Genomic DNA, 19,496 nt, shown 5'->3' on the forward strand with positions numbered 1-19,496 from the left:
AATGAAGCGCTTCCAGGTGGTAGGCTCGTAATTTTAGAAGCACTCATTAAGCATAAGGATGCTCTCCCCATGCTGTTACCGTCAACACCTTACGGCCACTTACCTTACTTTTTAAAACATCATGTACCAGGACTTTAGGAAATATGTAGATACATAAAACTCAATAGCCTGCGTTCTCTGCAGGATATGCATCATGGTTCGCATGCATCTCCACTGGCTGGAATATATTCGTGGATGACGCGAAAGCATGAAGGCCCAGCCCTGTCTTACCATCTTGTCACCGAGATAACGTATGACTAACGGACAAACACACGTGTCCTCTTCTAGGTTGAGGTTTCTTTTTTTTAAGATTTATTTATTCATTATGTATACAACATTCTGCCTCAATGTATGCCTGCAAGCCAGAAAAGGGCCCCAGATCTCAGTATAGATGGTTGTGAGCCACCATGTGGTTGCTGGGAATTGAACTCAGGACCTCTGGAGGAGCACCCAGTGCTCTTAACCTCTGAGCCATCTCTCCAGCCCTAGGTTGAGGTTTCTCTCTTCGGTTTCCACCTTAGAGTATCATAAGGTACAATCAGGAAAAGATTTCTGCATTTATCCAACAGCCACTTTATTACAGCCACCTCTTCTGTAGATGATCTGCTTGGGAAAGAAACTTCGTGACTTAGCACTAGGGAAAGTTGTTTGGTTTTTTTTTTTAATGTATTTGTGATATCTAACCAACAAGGTAACCAGGTAAGGGGTCACATATTTTAGGTTTCGTTCATATGATTCCCAGGGAGCTCACAGTCAAATGTAACATTCAAAAACTTCTTTAACTCTAATAGCCGCCACCTTATTGGCCCTTTCTGTTTGACTAACACTTCTTCCACGCTTTTATTGGTTAAGTTCACTCAAATGTGTTTCCTGAAGAATTGACAAGGAGTATATAAACAAACAGGAGTATTATCCTGCTCTCATGGTGATTGGATAACTCCCAACACCGGTGGCTCAAACTGCGCTGAGATAGCTTTCTTTCTCCAGGACTGAAAGAGTCAAGATGATGGAGGAAGGTCATTGGTTAATTATAATAAAGAAACTGCCTTGGCCCATTTCATAGGTTAGAACATAGGTGGGTGGAGTAAACAGAACAGAACGCTGGGAGGAAGAGGAAGTGAGCTCAGACTCCACAGCTCTCCTCTCGGGAGCAGACGCCTCAGAGAGACGCCATGCCCCGCTCCCAGGCAGACACATGCCATGAAGCTCCGACCCAGGATGGACTAGGCTAGAATCTTCCCGGTAAGACCAGTTCTCACAGATTATTAGAGATGGGTTGATCGGGATATCAGAATTAGCCAGTAAGGGCTAGAGCTAAATGGGCGAAGCAGTGATTAAAAGAATACAGTTTCCGTGTAATTATTTTGGGTAAAGCTAACTGTGGGGGCGGGGCGGCCGGGTGCAGGGGATGCAGCCCCGCCGCCCCTATTACTACATCAAGACATACTGAACACTCTACACCGTTCTTGATACAATGCTACCGCCATGAATTCATTCCATCCGTGGGGTCACCCCACCAGGTTAGTATTATATCATCCCCCTGTTGGTGAAGGGTAACCAAAACACAGCAAGGCCAACCAGACTGCTAAATGCCACTCGGTTGCAAAGGCAGGTGACAGCAGAGCTAGGCTCAGCCACCCTTTACACCAAGATGAAAGGGCACTTGTGCCACCTTGTGCACAAACAGCACGATGAATGTCAATTCTGCACAGAGCGTACATTTCCATATTGCCTGGTTACTCTACCGACTCCAGGGACAATTCCATCCTTTTATTTTCCAGATGTACTTTGGTGCCTGTTATTCGGCCTCTCTCTATATGTACAACATGGGGTATCATTTTCATGGCGTATTATTTTTAAACCAATGGCTAATTATATACACAAAGTTACTCTAAATTTGCCTAATTTTATTGATGAGGTGTTTCCATTTGTCTATTCATTTTAAGAAATAATGGGTTAAAATTTTTCTTTTTGTTCTAGCAGAAACATATAGGAAGTATACCAGACAAAAACATCACCTCATAATGAACAAATCTTGCTCCAATATAAAGGTGTTTTAGTTTATTTCTGAATAAATTAAAAACCTACCTATACTTCTTGATTGTCAGGGACAGAAGACCTAATTCAAAAGAAGGACTTTCACATTTATATATCTGAATCAATATGTTAAGATGGTTCTCTCAAGTAACCTGACCCCTCTCTCCTCTTTAGACAGGGGCTGTAGAACACAGGTTTATGTCTTAAAGAAGTTATAAGTTGGCTACAACAACTTTGAGTCTTATACATTTTCATTTTACTTTCTAAAATGCCTTTTTCCTTGAAAGTCACATAAAATTTTATGTTTGAGTAGAATTTCATGTTCTTTAATGATCCAACAACCTGACAAAGTCATAGAAGCTGTGACAGGCCCAGCCATTCATGTATCCCACTGCTGGAAAGAGGTGGCCCACCACAGCCACACTCTGAGCATGAGAAGAACCACCAACGCGCAAGGGAATAAGTTCACGCTGCATGCTAGATATACTGGCAATCACTAAGGCCACTAATTCTTGAAAGGTCAGGCAAGAAACGCTGGATATTAACATACTGGCTTTTATCACACAAATAGGAAAACCTCCTGAGCAACACCAGATGCAGAATCTCTCACAGCATCCCGCCCCTCCAGTGCCCTGTGAAGGACAGGACAGCAGTTGTTCCCCTGGGCGTATAAAGGGGGACATATAAAGAAACCCATAGATTGCTTTTGGAAACAATACTAATTTTTACTGTGTTGATCCTACTGATCCATGAGAATGGTAGATCTATCTTCTGATAGCGTCTTCAATTTCTTTCTTCAAAGACTTGAAGTTCTTGTCATACAAGTCTTTCACTTGCTTGGTTAGAGCAACCCCAAGGTATTTTATATTATTCAAGGCTATTATACAGGGTGTTGATGCTCTGATTTCTTTCTCAGCCCATTTATTGTTTGTATATAAGAGGGCTACTGATTTTTTTTTAGTTACTCTTGTATCCAGTCACTTGACTAAAGGTATTTATCAGCTGTAGGAGGTTCCTGGTAGAGTTTTTGGAATCATTTATGTATACTACCATTTCGTTTGCAAACAGTGATACTTGAATTTCTTCCATTCCAATTTGCATCCTCTTGATCGCCTTTAGTTGTCTTATTGCTCTAGCTAGAACTTCAAGTACTAAATTGAACAGGTATGAAGAAGGTGGACGATGTTGTCTTGTCCCTGTTTGTAGTGGAATTGCTTTGAGTTTCTTTAATTTCATGTTGGCAGTCAGCTTGCTGTATATTGCTTTAATTATGTCTAGGTATGTTCCTTGTATCCCTGATCTCTCCAAGACTTTTATCATGAAGGGGTGTTGAATTTTGCCAAAGGTTTTTTTAGGATTTAATGAGATGATCATGTGGTATTTTTTTCTTTCAGTTTATTTATATGGTGGATTACATTGCCATAATTTTTGCAGTTGAACCATCCCTTCAACTCTGGGATGAAGTCTACTTGGTCATGGTGGATGATCTGTTGGATGTGTTATGGGATTCAGTTTGCCAGTATGATGTCCCTCAATAGAGAAATAAATACAGAAAATTGGTACATTTACACAATGGAGTATTACTTAGCTGTTAAAAACAAAGACACCAGGAAATTTGAAGGCAAATGAATGGAACTAGGGGAAAAATCATCCTGAATGAGGTAACTACACTGAGAAAGATAAACATGGTATGTACTGATTAATAAGTGGATATCCGCTGTAAAAATAAAGGATAGCTAAGTTATTATCCACAGATCCGGAGAGACTAGGTAACAAGGAGGGTTCATTGGGGACACCCAGATCTCCTTGGGAAGGGGAAATAGAAGAGATTTTTATGAGTGAACTGAGGGTGGGTGAGGATGGGAGCATGAGCAATCAGGTTAGGGGGAACTGAAAGAGACTACCGGAAAGGGGGGTTATTTTGAGATCAGGTTAAAAACCTGATGCAAGGGAATCTCCCAGGAATCTACAAGAAAGACCCCAGCTTAGACTCCTAGCAATAGCGGATACGCAACCTGAAGTGGCCATCTCCTGTGACCACATCGGTGCCTAACCCAATTGTCATCAGAGAGTTATCATCCAGCAACTGATGGAAACAGATGCAGATCCACAGCCAAACATTAGGCAGAGCTCAGAGAGTCGTGCAGAAGAGGAGGAGAAAGATGTGTAGGAGCCAGAGGGGTCAAGAAATAACTCACAGAATCAACTAACGTGAGCTCATAGGGGCTCACAGAGTCTGAACTGACAACCAGGGAGCCCGTGTGGAACTGATCTACACACTATGCATATATGTTACAGTTGTGTAACCTGGTCCTCTTGAGGGACTCCTAACAGTGGGAACAAGGGCTATCCCCAAATCTTTTACAGTAGGCTTTTGGGAGCCCACTCCTCATATTAGGTTGCCTTGCCCTATCCTTAATACAAGGGGAGGTGCTGACTTAGTCTAACTGCAACTTGATATGCCATGTTTTGTTGGTATTTGTGGGAGACCTGCTCTATTCTAAACAAATGAAGGCGTGGATGGGGGGGTCTGGGAATGGAGGAAGGATGAGGGGGAGACTTGGAGGAGAAAAGAGAGGAGAAACTGCGGCTCGGATGTAAAATAAAAAAATAATTGTATTTCCCCCTCCACCAAAAAGGAAGAGGAGGAGGAAGGAAGAGGAGGAGGAGGAGGAGGAGGAGGAGGAGGAGGAGGAGAAGAAGAAGAAGAAGAAGAAGAAGAAGAAGAAGAAGAAGAAGAAGAAGAAACAACCCTGAGTTACTAATGGAGATGACTTCTCATTTCCAGAGAAAATGTCAGGATCAAGGAAAATCAGCTGGTTAATTCCCATCGCCTTTGCCAAAGAGATTAATTAAGAACCAAATATATTGTCTGCCACTGCTCTGAAGTCCTGGAAGGCAGAGTTGACCAAGGGCAAGGGAGGCTGCAGGATTTACACCAGCATGGGAACCCACAATCCCACACTTCATCAGGACCAGAGCACAGACACTTAGCCTCCTGAAAACCCAGAATGCTTGTTATGAATGCAAGCGAATTGTCACACTCGAGATTTCCACACATGAGGACCCGCAACTAAATATATTTCAGTCGATGCCAATAAAATGCAACAGCTTAGAAAATGGAAATCAAAGGCTGGTTAAAACTATGGTGGATTAAGAGCAATTTTAACTGCATAGAATGTTTTGCCCACTAACTTCCTGTGTGGTAAAGCTCTAATTCTTTTATAGCCAACATACTGCAATGCTCTAAATATGACTTCCATCTGGCCAAAATGATGAATCACAACTATTTTTATTGTAGCCAATGTATGATCATGGCATATCCATTCCAAGGGTCAATAAATAATATTTAATTAACTCCCTCATAAATTCTATAATCCAAGTGTGCATCATTCTACTCCTTGGGCAACTGAGATGGGGGGTTTTCCCTCAAATGTAATTATAAAAGAATATTATGGCATTAAAAAAATTTTATAACACTTAATAAAATACTAGAACTTTTTAGTTTTGCCATTGATCATGTTCTTGATACATGAAATTAAATTCTAAGAAGCGGATTTCTGCTTCTAATTCAATTTGGAATTTCTATCGCTGTCAGAAATGAAGTGGACAAAAATATGAGAAGCAACAGATTTCCACCATAGAGGAGCACACTGACATCACTCTGGAGAAACATCAACTGCCACTGAACTACCTGAATCCCATGTCCCCTAACTCGGGCACAGCACAACAGGCTTCTGCAGATGAGCCTCCTGCCTCTGCCAGGAGCACCACCACGCAGTCTAACGCCACTGTGGCAGAAGACCAATGGCAGCAAAGGGAACAATGATCCACACTGCTCAGCCTGGAAGGGTTCTCGAGGGAAGACCAAAGTTCCAGAGGGAGGGGGTAATTTTAATCACGTTCCTTTGGGTTATCTGGCATAGCATGCACCATTTGGTGTATTGCCCTTTGGCCTAAAATATAAGGTGTTTACAGGTCAGAGCAGGAACAGGAGGCCTACTGACTTAGCGGACCACGGAAGAGATGGTTTCAGAAGGGAGGAGGCACACCTAGCTCATCACAGGTCATCTCAGAGAACAAAGCCTACCTCCGCTAGATCATCCCCATGGAGAGCTCAGAGAGGAAGTGCCCTGGCTAGGACTACAGCCATCTTCTTTCACCAGGCTTATGTTCCTCCCAACCCAGATGTGTTGGAGCAGAGGACTCCCTGTGGCCTGCCAGCCATGTTGCCAGATGTGGGGAATAAAATATTCTAATTTGTTCTCTTCGAAGTAATGAAAAAGTCACATCATCTAAAAGGAAGTGGTATGCACACTCTACAATTACCATGGAAGCCAACGCTGCATGAGTCATCCAACAGCCTGCACAAGACAATTTGGCTACTGGAAAATCCTGATTAATGGCATTTTTTTAAACAACAGAGTAACAACCTGACCTGCCAAAAATTATTATTTTTTCATCATATCATCAGTTGGTTTTTTCTTTTTTGGTTTGGTTTGTGGGTTATTTTTTTGTTGGTTGGTTGTTCGTTTGTTTGCTTGTTTATTTGTTTTGGTCTTGGCTATGTAGCACTTCCCACAGAGAATATGAAGGTGAAAATCTTGTTATAATGCACTTTAACTGTAAGTCTATATGTTGTTGGGGAGATTGAACTAAGCAAGTCAGCTTCAGACTTGTACACTGCCCTGAACCGGTCGTGGACTACTTTGGACCACCTCCAGGGTGTTTCCTCATTACAAATGCAATTAGTTCGTGGACTGTACAAAAAGACACTTCTGTAAAACATAGGTGACTGGGATCCAAGGTAACGGTCAGATCTCAAGGTTGCAGACTCATGTGACCACACTGACCACTAACAGCAATCCCAAGGCTCCCAGACCAGATAGCTCCCTCTCGCCTCCGAGTACAAGGCGCCAGGAAGAACTGCTGCGCTTTAATCTCCAGTCCTGAAACGCCCACAGCCTGGGCTAGCAGAGTTCATCAACACCACGGGCGAATTCGCTGTCCCTTGCTTTCTTTTCTCATCAATACAACACAGCGGATGCTGATTAAGTCAGTCACGCATTTGGATTTCGACCCGGGCCGAAATCGACATCCGTTTGAAAGACAAGCGACCTGCAGGCGGCTGGCATCACATTCCCGAAGTGTAGGAGCGCCACACAGGGTGTTATGAGTTTCGGGTGCGAATCGCTAAGCAGCCGCAGCGCTCCGGGTTCCCCTCCACCTGCGACACTCGGCACCCGCCTAGACGCCGCCTGCTGCCATTGCCCACCTCTTCTAACTCGGTATAGAGCCCCAGCCCCTGTCTCGGGTCCCAGCAGAGCACCTCCAGCCACTCAGCCGCTCCAGGAGAGTGGGAGAGGAATGCCCTGCCCCGCCCGGCCCCACCTGGCCAGCACTGAACAGAGGAGCCAGTGCCTACCGCCCCCCACCCCTTCGCTGCGCAGGGCTGTAATAATTACATCCTCATTATTTCTTCTGCGATCGTTAGGGAAAAGAGCCCGAGAACAGCAACAGCAGCTGCCGGGGGAGGCTTAGTTACAAAACCCTGCGCTGGGTAGCGCTTCGCTTAGCAACCACCCCTAAAAAAGCCCCCGTACTCCCCGGCTCGCACTTGGAGAGCCCAGCAGCGGTTATCCCCCTCCAAACCCCTAGGCCCAGGCCCTGCTCATCGCGACGGCTGCAGCAAAGGGCTCAAGTGGCCCCTCCCCGCCTCCGCGACCCCAGCGCCCGGTAACGCCGGCTCCAAGCGCCTTGCATTCATTCCCAGTCTGAGTCCCGGTGGCCACCTGGGCTTGGGGGAGGGGGAACACGAGTCGCTCCCCACTGCCCCACCAACCCCTCGCTGGCCAGCGCCCCAAGCTGCACCCCCTTACCCGGCCTCGCCGAGCGGGGAATTTCACACCTCCGCCTCGCTCCTGTACCCGGGGAGCCCGTGCGCCAGCCACCCTGCCACGGAGCTCTGCAGCCCGGAAGGACCCCAGCGGCGGACCCCGGAGCACCGGCCGCCCCTAAGGTTATCTCCCACTCCCAGAGCATGTTCCTAGTAGTCTCCTACCCCGCAACGCAGCCGCCTAGTCAGGGCCAACGCGGGTCGGTCTCGCAGCACCGCCCCCTCCCTGCCCCGACGGCTCTAGCCACTTAGCGCCCAGGTCCCCGCATCCCAGTCCCCGCGGCCCCGCGCGTCTCGCACCTTCCTCAGAGCGGACATCCTCGGGCTTTCCTAGTTCAGAAGATGCCGAGCGACATGGCAAGGTGGCCCACCCTTCAGGCCAGGCGGCGCGCACAGCACTGCCGCCAGCTCCGGAGCTCGAGAATCCTTGAGTCCGTGCGTCGGTCCGCAGTCTGTCAATCCGCCGCCGCCGCCGCGCGCTCCAACCCCGTTCGAGCCCAGCGCACGGTCGGTCCTCACGGCCGGCGCCTGCGCACTCGGCGCCCGGGGAGGCACCGGCGCACTGGGGGGCGGCCGGTGCGTGGCTCCATCTGAGGAAGGGCCCAGCGCCGCGCGCCTAGGGGGAGCGCTCAGGCCGCCGTGCGGCTGCCAATGGCAAGTCTGGTCCGGAGATCGCATGGCGCGCAATTATGGCCCGGGAGCCCGCGCACAGCAGGTCCCAACTGTTGCGCGCAGAGCATTGGGTCACTCGAGGACAGTGAAGGTACCGGGCGGGGGAGCAGAGAGGTCCCACCCCGCGAGAGCTCGGCGTGTTTGTAGGTCGGCGTGGGAACCCACACACAAGACAGTGCGCTTGAAAAGGTCTAGCTCAATCTGAATCGAGCTGTGGGATCTGCAGACGCCTTGGTGCACCCGACTCTTCCCGGTGAAGTCCTCCACATCTGTTGGGCTCCCAGGTCAAAGAGAGGGAGCGCTAGAACACAGATCTGTTACAGAGCTTCGCAAGGCCACTGAGAGTGCACATGGCTGTTCTGGGCTCTGTGAAATACAACCTCTCTCTGTCTCCACCTGTTACCTCCCCGCCTGTAAACTGCTTGGTGCTGTGCTCAGAGGAATCAGGGATCCTCCAGGGGCACCCCCACCCCCTGCACCTCAAACAGCTATCTTCCTTAACAAACCTGGTCCAGAGACAGGGAAGAGCAGCATTGAGATGGGATGGTGTTCAACGCATGTTTGTTGCAGCACATAGACGTGTGCAGTGTGGAAGTGGAAGCAAAATAATAATAACTATTATTACTATTAATAATAATAATAATTTATCCTTTTATCTCAGAGAAGTCAGAAGACAACCAATAATAGTTTGGCAAATTTAGCAAAATTAGCCACGTTGTGCTGGGTCCTAGGTTCATGGAAATATCCTTCTCAGATCTGTTGACCAGTTAAGAAGAAAGTTACCGTGGCCTAGAGTAAAATACCCTGGCAACTAAAGAGTCAGTTTGACGTTGGGCTCTGGGCTCTGCCATTACCAAACCTTCCTAACCTTGGGCAAATCACTGGGACCCATGGAAATGGAAATGGAAAAGGGAGGGGTGTCTCCATTGTTAAGTTTAAATGTGACCAAAACTTAATCAGCAAGATGGATACTTGCAAAAAGATGAATGAGTATAGAGTAGAAGGGAGACATGTGAACAACCCAGTATTTTCCAAAATTCCAAGATCTTTACACAAAAACAATCTCCATAAAATGTTTTTCATATGATCAACCAACAACTTTCATGTACTTTAAAAGCACAAATTGTGTGAAAAACAACATAAATGAATCAAAGATATCGGACATGCCTTCTTCTTAGTGCTTTTAGCATATTCCGACTGGTCTCAGTGGAAAGCCTCAAACCAAAATCTAGACTGCATAATCAACTTTTAAAATCCATCTTCACTCCTCTCCACGTACATCCCCATCTTCCATTCATTGATTTGTTACCTCGTGCAATGGCAGCAGCGAGAGAAACACGAGTGGTACTGTTAGTGAGTACTTATGTGCTGTGGACGTGTGAACAAAACAGGAAAAGAGATTGCCACTGGGCACACATCCAGTCTTGGGATGGAGCCACACTAAAGTTATAGGAGTATAATCATGGATCGTGTTTGCTTCTGCGAAGGAAATGTGCTGTGCTGTGAATGAAAAGGACAGAAGTATTGTGAGCCATGCTGTTACATGACATCTTCCTCTGGGTTTGCCCCACAGTCGGTCCCAAGACATGGTTTTGAATGTAATTTATTTGAACGCCTTAACTCTGGAAACCAAACAGGAATAAAAAGAGTGGGAAAGGGGAGGAAAGTTAATAAAGGGTTTGTCATCAGGGTGATCTCTGCTTCCGGCAACTGGAGCCCATCCTACTGAAGATTCTTTGAGGAAACGTCTGAGATGCACCTCAGAATACTTCCGTCCTCCCTTCTACTTCCATCACTGGGCAACTTTGATAATGTCAAAGGAAGCCCTCTTCAGAAGTTGATATGAATGAGGTGAAGTCAGAGGTTGACTTCTGCCCAAGCTCCCAGAAGAATGGGGTCAGGGGTGGAGAAGAGTTCTGGCAGTAGGAAGAACAGACCTGAAGACCCAGAGCCAAGGAGAGACTTGCCTTTCCTTCTAAATGACTAATTAGTCTAAGAACTGAAAGACCATCTCATGAATGTGGACTGACAGGCAACGCGTCGGGAGGATTTGTGACACATTTGTAGGAGTTGGGATTATGTCTTATACATAATGTAATTTTATGTGGGATTTTGACCAGGACATTAGGATTTTCTTTGTCACTTGCAGGCAAAAACATTTTTATTTCTTCCTTCCCAATATGCGGTCTTTTTATTTCCTTTTCTTGTCTGATTACATTAGCTAGGGTTTCTAGTATGATACTGAAGTCAGTGGCTGGAGGGACTATCCTTGCCTTGTTCATGATCTTTGTAGGATAGCTTCTAATTGTTTTTTCCCTTGATGATGATATTTGCAGATTTCTTTGTAAATGTTCCTTATCAAGTTGAATAAAGTTCCTTTTACTTATTGTTGACTGAGAAGTTTTGTTTGTTTTTGTTCTTTTTCTAAATCATGAACAAGTGTTAGATTTTTGTCAAATGCTTTCTCAGTTTTGTTTTTGTTTTTGATTCTGGCCCTGTGATGGGCTAAAGTGATTTTCTTTCAAATGCTTATTTTATGTGCAGGAGTATTTTTGCCTGAAGGCATATGTGCACCAGTGCACATGGCTGGTGCTCTCAGAGGGCAGAAGACATCAGATCTCCAGGAGCTGCTTTCCAGATGGCTGTGAACCACCATGTGGCTGCAGGAAACCGAACCCAGGTTCTGTGCGGAAATGGAAGATTTCTTAACCACTCAGCCATCTCTCCTGCCCCAAAGTGAATATTTTAGATTTTTTTCAGATTTTTTTTTTAAAAAAAGATCTTTTTGGTTGCTATGAACTGAAGAGGTGGCATGGTAGTGGGGTAAGAGCTGGAAGACGGCAGGAGGGCTGGGAAGAGATCAACTTTCAAGTGGAGTCTCCATGAGCAATGAGGCACAAAATAGATGTGATCTTTCTGGACAGGTCTGTGGGGGGAAGAGGAGACCAGGAAGCAACTGTGTTTCCCAAGACTAGCCTGGCAGCTGAGTGGATGGTGTCTGTGGCCAACTGGGAGAGATACAGGAGTGTCCTGTTTGCTGGAGTTCTTGGGGACTCTAGCAGACGCTGGCATAGACGCTGCATCCAGGACCTTCTGTTTTCTTGAACGATTGCACTTTTGTGTCCTGTATGCCAGTGGAATTACTATAGCCAAAGACCCTAAAGACCTACCCTTGGCAAATCCAGCCGTGCCTTCAAACAGGCGAACTCTCCTTTGACTTGGTTGCAGGATGGCTGTCATTCCTTGTCCCTTCTAGTCACTCCTTCTCTTGGGCCAGAGCTGGAGCCTCATCTCTCAGCTTCCCAAAGGTTAGAGTCCGTCGTGGCTCAGCTCTTCCTTAGCCACTACTCTGGCCACATCCATTCTCTCCACGGTCTCCTAGGTTTCTGTATCAAAAGTTCCCCCTCACCACTTAACAAAGGGCTTCCCAAAGGATCCCCGTATCAGCCTGAAATCCCAACGGCTCCGCTTCTGAACCAAAACCCTGAACCCATTCTAGACTTCCCCTTTTCAACCACAGACCATCCTGATGATCCAGAACATCTCTCTTGCTTTGTCTTCAAACCCATCCACACCCTGGCCGTTTCTTCCTACAGTCTTCAACGTTACCACTCAGATGCTAACTACCAACATTTTCCTAGTAGCAGCTGGTGCACAGTGTACTTGCTTCATCCCGATGCAATTTACTCTCAATGGTGAAGCTGAGGTCACTTCTTGTAGCATTTACATCACATCGTTTCACTCCTAGGCTCAAAACTGATCAGTTTTCCACATCGTTAAAAACTCAATGTTGCTTCTTCCATGGTTGTCACGGGTGAAGCAGAACGAGGCAGCAAAGACCAATTCTTAGCTACTGATTTATTGATTTATTTCCTGATTTACTCAAAGCACCGCTCGTACTGTCTATTTGCCAAGGATGTCTTCACTTTCTACCTGGAACAGAATGACATTGACCGGGCAAATAGTGGAGACACTGGGTCATGTTGCCCTTAGCAACCTGCAGACTTCCACTTAGGCTTCTGTAAAACTTCACTTGCTTGCCCACCCCACCTTGTGGTTTCAGAGTATAAAACGATAATACAAACTGGACCTCAACCGAGGCCTTTCGGGAACTATGCTGGCTGGAGTCCATCAGTAAACATCTCTGCCCTTCCACTCTCACTGATATAGGAGGGCTTATTCCAAAGAGTCCTGCAACAACCGAGGCCACGCCCTCTCTCCGCTCTGATCCCTACCCGCGTTAAGATCTCCCGACACAGGCTGGCGGGCAGACACTTTACTTGAACCACAATGTCTTCTTTTCTGTTTTGAGCATTTTTTCTGCATAACATCAGGTCCTCTTCCTTCAGCTCCTCGAGTCTGTGCTTGATAACCTCCACTAACCAAAAATACCTGCTTCTAACCCTGCTCCCTGCCTTATTCTCTTCAAAGAGCTCATCTCTTTGGGATACGGTCCTTACAGTCTTCTTTGTCACGCACCTCTCTTGTCTGACCTTTCGTGAACGTTATTTCCAGCTAGCAGGTCGTGCAGACACTCGGCAATCCTGTTTCTGAAGAAGCAATGCAAAGACGAAGAATCAGTGTCAACAGGGCACAAGGGTCCCAGCGCGGAAGCACCGCCGGACTAAAAGCAAAGTGGTTCAGGTGAAAGACAACACAAAGAGAGGGCCAGGTCGCCGCCGTCGGTGGGCACCGCAGGGGTGCGGGCGCACCAGTCCCATCCGCAGCTGTGGTGAAGGGCGCTCAGAACGCAGCTGTCTGGGCCGAGAGAGGACCTTGTCTCGCCTCAAGCTTCCAGATCTTCCTTCTCTCCTCAGCAACCTTCCTCCAGTTTGCAACCCAAGTCCCGCAAGTGTGCAGAGCCGGTCCCGTCCCCACTGTGTCTTGGCACAAATCCACTTGAGGGGCAAACCCCGGAGTAGCGCTACGAGGCCACTGGCCTTCCGCGCAGGCTCCACAGTCAGGCTCCTAGAGTTTAAGCCACGCCCGGGCCCTATACCAACCAATAAGGCTCCGGATATGGATGATTGGCAGCCGGCGACGGGGAATTCGAGTCCGGATTAGGCATTCCTAATGTTGTGGGCGGGCCTGCGCGGAAGGAATCCGGAAGCACCGCGGGCGCGCATCTGGCGGCGGCTGGGCCCCTGGTTCCCGGCTGGGGTTCAGTATGTCTGCTCATCGGAAGCTCGGTAGGCAGGAAGCGCGGAACGTGAGCGGAAACTAGGTCTGAGATCCCCAGGGGTGGAGGGTGTCCTCATGTTGTGACCAGAGGACGCGGCAGGCTGATGGGGGGAGGGGAGGATCGTGGGACTTCAGAGCGGGGGCGTGATGGACCCTGAGGGTCCCCGGGGTTTGTGGGACCCCGAGCGGTGTGAAGGCCTTTGGCGACCCCCGTCTCAGGTAGTGGATTCCTCCTGCTGCTGGCTGGGTTGGGCTGCTGTGGCAGCCTTGCAGGGGTCTTCGTTGTCCCAGCGACCTCACTGTTGGAAGAGTCCTCCAGCGCCTAGGCGTCCTCACTTGTTTCTAGAATAGCCCTGTGTCGGAGCTGGCGCGTGTAGGGACTGGGTGAGTGAGTGAGTGTGTGTGTGTGTGTGTGTGTGTGTGTGTGTGTGTGTGTGTGTGTTGAGGTGACACGAGACCTGTCTGGAGGGCAGCCTCCATCCAGGGCAGCTACACCAGCCCACTCTTCCTATGGCCTTCATCTCTGGGTTAGCATCTGGAGGTCCTGAAAATGGAGTTCTTGTGATGGGAGTAGAGACTCTCGTGCTTTTCTGTGTTTGAAACATCTTCTCCGTTGTGAAGTGAAGAAGAAGCCAGTGTCAACTGTATACAGTTTGTAAGTATCTACTTAAAAGGCGGGAAACTAGTTTCTCAGCAAGCAAGAAACCCATGAACAAGTTAGTTTAAAAATCCCCATTCTGTGTTTTGGGTTTGTTGTTGTTGTTGTTGTTGTTGTTGTTTTTCTGTGTAGAAAACTGTGCTAGTGACCACCCTCTTCAGCGTGTTCCCACTTTCACCTTATTGCCAGCCCCTCACCCCAAAAAAGTAAGGCCATCTCAGGGATTAGAAAGGACCATAAACAATCAGATGTGGTGTTCCAAATTGGACATAAGCGTTCTTTAGCATGTAGCAAACTTTGTTATAATCTCCCGCTGGAAGAGAGTGCAAACTCTTTATTGGTTAATATATGTTCATCTGTCTTCTGCAGTCTGATTAGTTCCACACCCATGCTTCATCTTCTTGCATTCCCTTCTCTGTCTAGGATACTTTTAAACCTGACATTAAATGCTTTTTCCTGAGCAGAGTAAAGCATCTAGTCAACTCTAAAACTCTTTGTAACCTCACTAAACTCAGATGCAATGAAGGAAAGCTTTGGGTTGTTTTCACCAGTCCCTAAATTACCCCCTGCATAGAGTCTCCTTTCCCATAGGAGAGAAAACATGGCAAAATGATGAGGTAAAATGAAATTAGTTTAAGAAAATTGTGTTTGGAGGAATGAGTATAGATTAATAGATCATGAAAGTACAAAATGTAAGCGGGAGACGCTGGAGACTCAGCTCAGTGGTTAAGAGCACTGGCTGCTCTTCCAAAGGATCCATTTTGGCTTCTCAGTACCCACATGGTGGCTCTCAATTTTCTGTAACTCCGGTTCCAAGGAATCTGCAAATCTGGCCTTCACATGTACCAGATACACTCATGGTGCACAGACATACATAAAGACAAAACACTGATAAATGTTTTTTTAAAAGGTACATATATATATATACACACACACATTTTATGTGTGTCTATTTAAATATATACAAATACATACGTATCTCTATATTTTATATATGTATGCATGTATATGTAATGGAAAACAAATGTTAGCTTTCTTTTTTTCTAAGCATGATCGCCTGAAGAGCCCTGGTCTGGGGAACAAGCTCTGAGAAATATGTGACCTGAGTCGGAGTAAGAATGCTAAGCACTTGCAGTTTGTTAAAGCAACTGCACGGACCAGAGCGTATCTGTCTTCAGCCTGTCCTGTGCTGGCCCTGTCCTCCCACCTTGCCAGGTCTAAGCATAATAAGGAAAATGCCTGGCCGGTGGAGACATCGCCACTGGTGTCACTCGTGGTTTGAGTCCACCTATTCCTCAGGGACATTGTGTCTCAGTGGTGGGGAGAGGTGCTGGGTATTTTTACCTTTAAAGATAGCATCCCATTCTGTGGCCCAGAGCGGTCTTGAACTCACAGTAATCCTTCTGCCTCGGTCTCCCAAGTGCTGAGATGGTGAACGAAGATACTGGACTGTTCTATGTACATAGAAATAGGATATACACAGAGCCCTGAGCCAACATCTCTTCAGCTAGCTAGTGGCCGCTGAGCATCCAATGCTGATGTAAGCTGCCTCAGGCATTAGGGATCCTACGTGAAATCCCCTCCCTTGGATAGCAGCAATGGTATTATTCAAAACTATGCCCTAGTGTGGAGAATGGCCTAAGGGTGCCAGACTGTTCCTTATCTGGGCCCTAGCATAGACTAGAAAGCTTGTAAGGTGTGTGTGGGGGGGGGGGGGAGGGGGATTGAAGAAATGACTGTAGGTTTTTTGGTGATTTCATTTTGCGTTTCTTGTGGAAGGTAGACTGCCTCTGTACCAGGCCATCAGCTGAAGAGACTCCACTCAGAATGAATAGAATACCAGGACCTAGCGCAGAAACTCGGGCCAGGTGCAGAGTTACTGTGGCTGAAGGAGCCGCGGAGAAGAGAGTAGAAGAGCCAAGGGGGGTCCTGTCTCCACAACCCCCACCCCACCTCCTGGCCTCCTGGGGATGGGGATAGGAGATACAGTTAGAGAAGCCCAGACTTCAGTCTGACCTGAGCTACGGCCTCAGAGCTAATTGCTTCCAATCGTTGGGGACAACCATCTTTTACACAGGGAGCAGAACAGCAGTGCTTTGTGCAGGCCAGGTAACCTGCGTGATGTGTGGGGGTCTACAGAGGCAGCGGTTGGTGTCATGGTGCATTTCTCAGGGTGCAGGAAGGGGCAGCAGGTTCGTCTAAAGAGCAGGTGAAAAAAGATACCAAGTGTGTAAGGCTTCTTTGCTGCCTTCTGTAAAGGGAGGGAGAGGACTGCATGTTTGAGGGACCTGAGAAATACCGTCAGGTCCTGCCCTGAAGTCACAGCCCAGGAAGTGTGAGGTTGCAGGACAGTGTGCAGGCTGGGAAGTGACACTGTACCAGCAGCCTTTGTGCTCTATAACCTTCCCATCTGCCAAGCCAAGAGAACCCCCCATGGAAAGAAGTGGTTCCCAGCCTCCCTAACGCTGCCACCCTTTAATACAGCCTCTCATGTTGTAGTGATTCCCCCAACATAAAGTCGTCTTCATTGCTATTGCATAATTGTAATTTTGCTACTGTTATGAGTCATAATGTAAATATCCATGTTTCTGGTGGTCTTAGATGACCCCTGTGTGAGGGTCGTTCAACCCTAAGGTTGGGAAACACTGATCTAAATACTTTCCAGGTCGCTGCTTCTTTCTGTTGAGCTTAAACTTTGTCTAATGAAAAAATAGGATTATTGGTATATAAATTATACTTTGTCTCACGTCTTCAATTTCTAATAAATACAGCATCCTGACTTGCCCTCAGAGTAGCAGCTGGCTTCACTCAGCTCAGTCTATTTCTGTGAGAAGGCAGCGCTGTGAGTGGCTGGTGAAGGGCCCAGCATGGTCTGTGGCAGAACCAACCCATCCTCCCAGAAGTATGCTTTGCTGTCTCCCCACTACAACTTCCCAGTCTTAATGAAAGCGTTTGCAGCCTTCCCTGGACCTAACTTGCTTATAGTAGTTAACCGTGTGGCAAGTGTCATTAAAAACCTCTACGAGAGAAAGCTCATACACATAGTGTACCTGGGACATTTTCTTCAATTTTTTTCAGTACTGAAGTGTTTGTAAATGGATGTTTTTGGTATTTGTTTGTTGTGTCATCCAGGCTGGCCTTGAACATGATGTGACTCTTAACACCCACAGTAGTCCTGTCTCAGCCCTTGGATTACTGAGTTGCAAGCGTGCACCACAGTGCCTGGCTCTCTAGTGTATATCTGCTACGTAGAGATTCTAATCATGTACCATTTGAATCTTATTTGGAGTACTGTTTTAATTAATATTTCACAAAGCTTGCCAACTCTTGCTTAAATCTCAGCTAATCATTTTTCCCACCTATAATTCTATCATTTATTGAATTAGCGCACTATACTGAACATGTGAAGAGATGGTACAATCAGTTTATTCGTTTTTGTCTGGATTATAGGCAAAGGTTAAATACTTTGGCTATCATTTTCAGGAACTCTGCATAGGACTGGCAAATTCAGTCAGCTTGTTTAAACCAGTTTTTACTGAAAAAGAATTCAGAGTATCAAATTTCCATAAACGACAACAAACTTGGAAACATTAAAGTGCCCAATAAAATCGTGTGTGTGTGTGCACGCGCATATTACAAAGAAAAAGGAGAACAACTAAAGCTGATGCTTACTAAAGCAGAGGGACTTTTCAAAGTTTAAATTGGCAAAATAGTTTGATTTGTTTTTCTGTTGTAGTTTTAGGGATAATATTTTGAGAGCTTTTTCTTCATACTGCAGGGTGAGGTGAGAAGGAGCATTGTCAAACCACAGAGAAAGTTTCCATTTCTGGTCAGTTCTGATGGTTAAAAGCCTGATAACCCTCGTTTTCCCATCACAGATCTCTTAAGGGAAAAGGATCTGTCAGAAACCCATTTGTTCTGGGCGGTTTTCTCTGGAAATGCACAACCAAGGCGTTTCATTTGAGAGCTTCTTTGTTGGTATTTGCCATCAGCCTCTTTTGCTCCAGTGTAATTTCTGCGAGCATATGGCTCTGTCATTGTTGCAGCTTTTCGTGAACATTCCATTTTGAAATAACTCTTTCTGAACGGATCTCGCTCCTCATATCTGTAAATTAGCAGCTGTTGTGTGACACGGCTTTTCCTGGGGAGACAGAACACACACACACACACACACACACACACACACACACACCTATTCATCCCAGACAGAGACCCATGACAGACCAAAGTGTGGATGCCACTGAAGTCCAACTTGATGAACCAGATGAGTTTTACTTACAGGAGCATGGGTGAGGGGTGTGGTGGTTTGAATGAAAATGGCCCCAAAGGGAGTAGCACTGTTAGGAGGTGTGGCCTGTTGGAGGAAGTGTGTCCCTGTGGGGGCGGGCTTTGAGGTTTCTTTTTCTCAAACTTTCCTCAGTGTGACAGTCGACTTCCTGTTCCCTGAAGGTGTGTGACGCTCTCAGCTCCAGCACCACCTGTGCCAGCTGCCATGCTCCCTGTCATGATCATAACAGACTGACCCTCCGAAGCAGTAAGCCAGCCATCCTCAATTAAATGTTTCCTTTATCAGAGCTGCCGTGGTCAGGGTGTCTCTTCACAGCAATAATAAACCCTACCTAAGACAGTCTTCCATCCCTTCTGCTTTTTAGATGCACAGTATATGTTCAGTAAGGTGAAATTTATACATTTAGTCTAATTTTAAATAAGGCATATTATGTACACAAGGGGCAAGCATATGTTATTTTTGTCATCAAAATAAAAAAATTTAAAATATAAAAATATTCATTGAATTTATAACATATGATTTGGTAGTCTTAAAGATTGCAGAATCCCTTTTTCTGTCATACAGTTTTCATTTTTCTTTTTGTGGGAAAGAATATTATAAAAAGGAAATTTTGTATGTCTGTATTTTTTTACGTAAGAGCTTTTCAAATTAGAAGTACACATATTCTTATGATCAGTGAAATTCTGCCACTAGAAATGTCATACTTGAAAATGGAGAACATTGTG

General features: G+C 46.4%; 2 protein-coding genes across 5 annotated transcripts in view; one reads left to right on the forward strand and one right to left on the reverse strand.

Moving 5' to 3' along the window:
- Positions 1-8,498, reverse strand: part of Dlgap2 (DLG associated protein 2) — a 691,629-nt gene extending 683,131 nt beyond the window's left edge. For both annotated transcript variants that reach the window (XM_041673600.1, XM_041673601.1), the window contains exon 1: positions 8,273-8,498. In XM_041673600.1, coding sequence (XP_041529534.1) covers positions 8,273-8,290 — 18 coding nt within the window. In that variant the 5' untranslated portion in view covers positions 8,291-8,498. The remainder of the gene's footprint in view (positions 1-8,272) is intronic.
- Positions 8,499-13,744: 5,246 nt separating this feature from the next.
- Positions 13,745-19,496, forward strand: part of Erich1 (glutamate rich 1) — a 53,961-nt gene continuing 48,209 nt past the window's right edge. For 2 of the 3 annotated variants that reach the window (XM_041673861.1, XM_041673862.1), the window contains exon 1: positions 13,745-13,833. In XM_041673861.1, coding sequence (XP_041529795.1) covers positions 13,812-13,833 — 22 coding nt within the window. In that variant the 5' untranslated portion in view covers positions 13,745-13,811. Of the gene's footprint in view, positions 13,834-18,944; positions 19,018-19,496 lie in introns of those variants that run through there. The other variant, XM_041673863.1, reaches the window with a different exon arrangement.

The sequence above is a fragment of the Microtus oregoni genome, unplaced genomic scaffold, assembly GCF_018167655.1.
Source record: "Microtus oregoni isolate MIOR12 unplaced genomic scaffold, Mior012 000024F_ref0000369, whole genome shotgun sequence".
Classification (NCBI taxonomy): domain Eukaryota; kingdom Metazoa; phylum Chordata; class Mammalia; order Rodentia; family Cricetidae; genus Microtus; species Microtus oregoni.